The sequence below is a fragment of the Phragmites australis genome, chromosome 8 (genome assembly GCF_958298935.1).
Source record: "Phragmites australis chromosome 8, lpPhrAust1.1, whole genome shotgun sequence".
NCBI classification, from domain to species: Eukaryota; Viridiplantae; Streptophyta; class Magnoliopsida; order Poales; family Poaceae; genus Phragmites; species Phragmites australis.
The window spans coordinates 33,760,447-33,766,446 of NC_084928.1; the positions used below are offsets into that span (position 1 = coordinate 33,760,447).

The following is a 6,000-nucleotide window of genomic DNA, read 5'->3' on the forward strand; positions in this document are numbered from 1 at the left end:
ATGTCTTATCTCAAAGAGCATCTCCAAAGACGATGCGCTTGAAATGCAGGCTACCATCATAGTGGATAGTATGATTTTCTGAGCTTGATGCATGAGAGGTAAAAGTAAAACACAACTTTGCTAGGCATATTTAGTCATGCATACGCCGTCTTCCTGCGCTTTGCACGTGGACTTTCGTAGCGAATCTTTCGCAGGCGTGTAGCAGCCATGAGCAGACAGAGCTCAGCTCCATGCATTTGCTACTAGCTTCCTATACATACTGTATACATGCAATCAATGTACTTGTATATATGTTCCACAGTTTGACTTAAAATACCCGACTTGCCTTATTTTGTATGAAACTAGGGAATATTAGTAAGAACAATCTTCTTTAACCGATGCAGTTGTGTTATTTGACTTTATAGCGAGCAGGGTCTTTTAGTTTATGTATATGAATTTAGTGATTAATGACAACATAGTTAATGTGATTAATATGTTTATAAAGTATATATTTTAGTAGATCTTATGGATACAATACTTTAAAAAAGTCACCGAAACTTAATTAAAGAAAAATTGAATTGGACAAGTTCAAAAAAATATGTATTTTTTAGTTCAGATGAGAAAATAAAAACTACACCAGACGGTTCAATGCTAAACAAGATGTTCACACTGGAGCATTAAAAATTATAGAAAATTAGCATTTCGATTTCCATACCGTTGGGAAGCAGAATATCTAAATAAAGAATCCAAATAAAATAGAATTAATAATAATTAAAATTGATGTTAGAATAGAAATAAGGACTCATATCAAATATAGTCTTATAAAAATCAAATTATTATAAAAATAAAATACCTAAATAAAGAGTCAATGTAAAATATAATTAATCAATAGCTAAAATTCATAAAAAAAAATAATGATTTTTTTTCAAAATTTTTATTAAGATAATATATTAAGAAGTACCGTGTAGCTCAAAGTCATCACATCAAGCAAGCAGCAGGCAAGACACAGCACACAGGTAAGTTAAACCTATTCGATTTTGGTTGGGTTGGCTATACCTTACATATGATTTTGGTAGTTGATCAAACATATACGATTCGAACAAATACGTGTATATGATTCGAGTATAAGTTTGAAGTATTAATAATTTTTTTCACTAACATATTTTTAATTTCTTCTTCTAATTTTATTTGTTTTGTAACTAAATGACACTAAACTCATAAAAAAACTAAAGAGATTAATTTTTAATAAAAATTATTTGATAAAATATTACAGTAAGACTAGCTACGCTATTAGCGTAGGCCACCCAGGGTGGACAGTTCACTTAAAACCAATAATTTGAGTGGGGGCACAGGCCCCGCTCACTCAATACGGGATCCGCCCATGACCACCTTGCTAGTTGTCGAAGAAGAAAGTATCTATTCCGGGTGAAGAAAATCCATGCCATGCCTCCTCCCCCCTCGTGGCAGAGTGTGTTGGGGACGATTGATGAGCTAGCTGCTATTAATTTTTAATCAAAAATTATTTGATAAAATATTATAGCGAGGCTAGCTACGTTATTAGCGTAGGCCACCCAGGGATGGACCCAGCCCAAAAATTGAGCAGGGACACAACAATGATTAAACCTTCGCACCTTCACGAAAAATAGCTAAATGCAATGAAGTTCACTAAAAACTAAGAATTTGAGTGGGGCATGTGCCCCCGCTCACTCAATACTGGGTCTACCCATGGCCACCTTGCTAGTTGTCAAAGAAGAAAGCATCTATTCCCTAGGGGTGAAGAAAATCCATGCCATGCCTCCTCCCCCCTCGTGGCAGAATGTGTAGGGGACGACTGATGAGCTAGCTGCTATAGCTTTATAGTGCATGTGTTCTACTCATCCCTCTCTAGCTACTTTATTTCCTATTGCATAATGTTTTCTTTGGGACTTGTATTAGGATGCTTTTAGTGACGTGTGGACAGACAATCTTCAATTCCGATCATATGTTCCCTGATCTTTAGGATTTATTTCAGATTAATTCCTGAAAAAATCTGGAGCTAGCAATATTCCACTTCATCCAAACAGGGGGTAAAGGGGGAGTGAGAGTATAATTTGAACTTGTTCACTTTTGATTCTTCGAAGCATCGATCTATTACAGAGGTGGATCATGTATATATGTATCCTATATGCCACCTGTGCATATCTGCATCTGGAGATGATAATTGAGTCTGGGCTGGGACACCAACAAAAAGGAAATATGGCATGCTATAGGTCTCCCACACGGGCACTATGCCATCAGTGGCTCCAATATGATGGATGGTGACTTTATGTTCATTTTAGTTTTATTGGTACGTTGTGATGTCTATGCTACTTGGCTACTTGTAAGTCCCGGGGCTCAATGCAAATGCATAGGTTTTAAATTGCCACACAATCTGGAGGCCATCATTTAGACATAATGGTGCGAGGAGTGTACTCCTTTTCCATGCATTGATCGCTTGACTCATCGATGATGATGATTCGATGCACTGATGATAGCATACACACATATATGATCAAGATTAAGAACTTCTAAAGTTGTCTTCATTACTGACGGGCCATCTGAAAACAACCAGAACCCTGAATTCCACCTTCTAAAAACTTAATAGTATCTCACTTGCCCTTAGTATCTTTTAATTTTGGACATTCTTCTTCAGAAGTTCTAGCAAGGCAGCAAGCAAATGATATTACTGTTTAGCCAGCAACCTAGCTATTACTATTCGATCCCAGCAGCGAAAGATGCATGGAAAATATTAGTGCTTTAATCAGCTGTTAGATTAGGTTTCAGAGTTTCTTAAATTGAATATAACGTCTCGGTTTTCCGCTCATTCTATCTTTCTCACTCACGCGCTCTCTCATCCATCGATCTTCTGCAAAGGGGGGCCACGAGAGGAGACTGGCGATGCTTCGCGTAGTTGGCGGTGGCTTTTCTCCCGTAGTAGAATAATACCCGAGGAGCTTTCTGCTAGGAGACCTACACAGAGAGAGAAAGAGAAAGAAACAAAGCAAGTAAAGTCTAAAGCAGAGAGAGAGAGCATATCAAAGGAAGAAGAGAGTAATAGTAGTAACACTTCTACTGTACCCTCCTTGTTCTGCGTGCGAAGCGAACCCTATTCCATGTTCTTGAATCTCGGCCTCCAGTCCTTGTAGCTGATCAGATCAGAAGGAAAAGAGAGGTTTACCTCAGGAAATCTAGAGAGAGAAAGGTTTAAGAGGGAAAGAAAGGAGCTAGGAGAATAAATGTTCCCCTCCAAGAAGCCCAGCTCTGGTACTGCGGCCTCAAATGATCGGCCTATGTGTGTGCAAGGCGACTCCGGCGGTCTCGTCCTCACCACCGACCCCAAGCCCCGCCTCCGGTGGACCGCCGAGCTCCATGACCGCTTCGTCGACGCCGTCGCTCAGCTCGGAGGCCCGGACAGTACGTTACAGATGCCTCAGTTTCTACGGAACTTTTATCGGTTTTGATTGCTTTGCTTCCTTTCTTCCCTGTAGAGGCAACTCCAAAGACTATCATGAGGGTTATGGGAGTCAAGGGCCTCACCCTCTATCACCTCAAGAGCCACCTTCAGGTACGAAACCTGCGCGCACACATGTTATTTGTGGCTGTACCTATGTAACAAGGTGAAAAAATAGGGTTTTTTATGGAACGAAAAAATAGGTTTTTGTTCTCTCTCTCTCTCTCTCTCTCTCTCTCTCTCTCTCTCTCTCTCTCTCTCTGAGATTGGTGCTGCTTTTTCTCTCAGAAATTCAGGCTAGGGAAGCAGCACAAGGAGTTCGGTGATCATTCTGGTAAGGATTGTAAAGATAAGATCTGCTTAAACTACTTTGCTTATTTATCTTCAGAAAACTTATTTTTTTGTGTTCTTAGCTGGCTGATCGCTCTGTCTACCGATGTGTGTACCTTTTCCATCATTTTGTTAAATCCAATAAATCTTACTGGTCTGATCTGATATTCTGAATCTTATTAGCTAGGTTTCAGGATCTTTCTAGTTTTAGATTCATTTGATCAACCAAATAGCGAAGATTATTTTGTAGTATGTGTACTCACAGTACAATACTTTCACAGTTCTTCATGGTTATGGTTATAAAACTTCTTCTAGTTTTAGATTCATTTGATCAACCAAAAAACGAAGATTATTTTGTAGCATGTGTACTCACAGTACAATACTTTCACAGTTCTTCATGGTTATGGTTATAAAAGTTCTTTTGTAACATCCTCCGATGAACTTAATTCATTCAGCAATGGAGATGCAACGGAACGTGGCCTCTTCTTCCGGCATGATGGGAAGAAGCGTGAACGAGTAAGCTGGTTTTCTCTCACATGACATACCCTTAAATTAAGTTTTATTTGTATTCAATCTTCACTATCGTAAGCTTCTGATAATTTTCTGTTTGTTAATGATAATTCAGACGCAGCGTGAACATGAATGAAGCCTTAAGGATCCAGATGGAAGTCCAGAGAAGGTTTCATGGGGAACTAGAGGTACATGCAAATTACATAGTAACATTGGGTATGGTTGCTCATGAACTTTTGCACCTGCAACTTCGGGTAACATTGAGCAACTTTGGTTTCTTTCACTCTGTCCCTACACCTGCACGTTGCTCATGAACTTTTGCATGCATGCACGAACGTTCTTGGTAAGTTTACATGCATAAACTTGACAGCTTATATATATGGCAATTTTTTTTGTCTTTCACATGTTCTGAACTCTCGATGCTTGCAAGAACATTCTTCGGAAGTTTACTTGACACAACTTTTCTGTCCTTCGTATATGTATGGTACTCATGAACTTGGCATGTATGCATTTTCCTTCAACACCAAAAAGAAAAAGTGAACTTTGCATGCATGACATGCAGGTGCAAAAACACCTCCAGATGAGGGTTGAAGCCCTGGGGAAGTACATGCAGTCCATCCTGGATAAAGCATACCAAGCTCTCGGGTCCAGCGATTGCGCCACGTGGCCCACGGGGTACAAATCTCTAGGCAGCCAAGCAGCCCTTGACATTGGCAGTTCCATGAGCTTCTCTTCCCTCCAGGACCTAAACTTCTACGGAGGAAGCCACATGGACCAGCTGCTGCAACAAATGGAGAGGCCAATGGATAGCTTCTTGACATTGGGCGAGAGCTTCAGTGCGTCAGCAGGCAAGAAGGGCCCTAACCATTGCAGCTCCAGTGGCAAGAGCTTGATGATGTGGGCCGGCGAAGAGCAGGCAAAGAGCGGCACCGATCATCCCCAGATGGGGTCGTCCTCTACGATGGAGGGCGTCACATACGTCATGGACCCGATCACTGACCTGTATGACGGTGTGAAACCGATCATGGCAGGCGACTCCATGGGCAGTAAAGGTTTTGACGGTTCCAGTTCCAAGGTCGAGATGAAGTCGCCTCCACATCAAGCACCTGTAGGAAGTGAGAGGATCCGTATATAGTCCAATGGTTGGAGCTCAGGCAAAGAACTTGTCCTATGGGTACGAAGGATCAAGGTATTTAAAGGTATCAAATTTGTTGTGAACCAGCAAAGTTTTGCTCTTGCATGATCACTAAGCAATCGAATCTTGAGCTGATCGGAGTGTAGAGTATAGCTATGCATGATTGACTTCGAAGTCGATTACAAATTATTAGGAAGAATGATCTTAAGAGGATCGATGCATCATATATATGTTTGATTGTGCCCTACCTGTTGTTTTCAAGAGGATGGTTTAAGTAATTTAGTTTAACATATCTTAGCAATGGTTTGAGTTTAATTTGTACATTTTATTGGCATGTCGTTCCTGTAAAATGCATGGTGGTGAAGCAGGCATGCTAGCTCCCTCTGTTTTAACAAAAAAAATCCATATATGTCTACTCCCTCTGTTTTTCCAATATTTGTCCTTAGACCTCGGGAGTATCCGTTTTAAAATATTTGTCCAGTGAAACCGATGATGTTTTGTTGTGATATTTCCTTTTATGCCCCTCGTAATATCTAGGGAATACCTGTTTTGTGGTTTCAACAAACTTTAACGCAAA

General features: G+C 40.3%; 1 protein-coding gene across 1 annotated transcript; it reads left to right on the forward strand.

Moving 5' to 3' along the window:
* The first annotated feature begins 2,988 nt into the window (after positions 1 to 2,988).
* LOC133927179 (myb family transcription factor IPN2-like) lies at positions 2,989 to 5,720 on the forward strand. The gene is made up of 6 exons (XM_062373509.1): positions 2,989 to 3,411; positions 3,486 to 3,562; positions 3,737 to 3,782; positions 4,234 to 4,294; positions 4,404 to 4,476; positions 4,851 to 5,720. Exons 1-6 carry the CDS (start codon positions 3,234 to 3,236, stop codon positions 5,421 to 5,423), a joined length of 1,008 nt encoding a protein of 335 aa, XP_062229493.1. The 5' UTR covers positions 2,989 to 3,233; the 3' UTR covers positions 5,424 to 5,720.
* The last annotated feature ends 280 nt before the right edge of the window (positions 5,721 to 6,000 follow it).

Coding starts and splice junctions, on each gene's coding strand:
- LOC133927179 (XM_062373509.1), top strand. CDS start 3,234: ATGTTCCCCTCCAAGAAGCCCAGCTCTGGTACTGCGGCCTCAAATGAT. Junction 4,295..4,403: donor ATGGGAAGAAGCGTGAACGA/GTAAGCTGGTTT, acceptor ATGATAATTCAG/ACGCAGCGTGAACATGAATG. Junction 4,477..4,850: donor GGTTTCATGGGGAACTAGAG/GTACATGCAAAT, acceptor CATGACATGCAG/GTGCAAAAACACCTCCAGAT.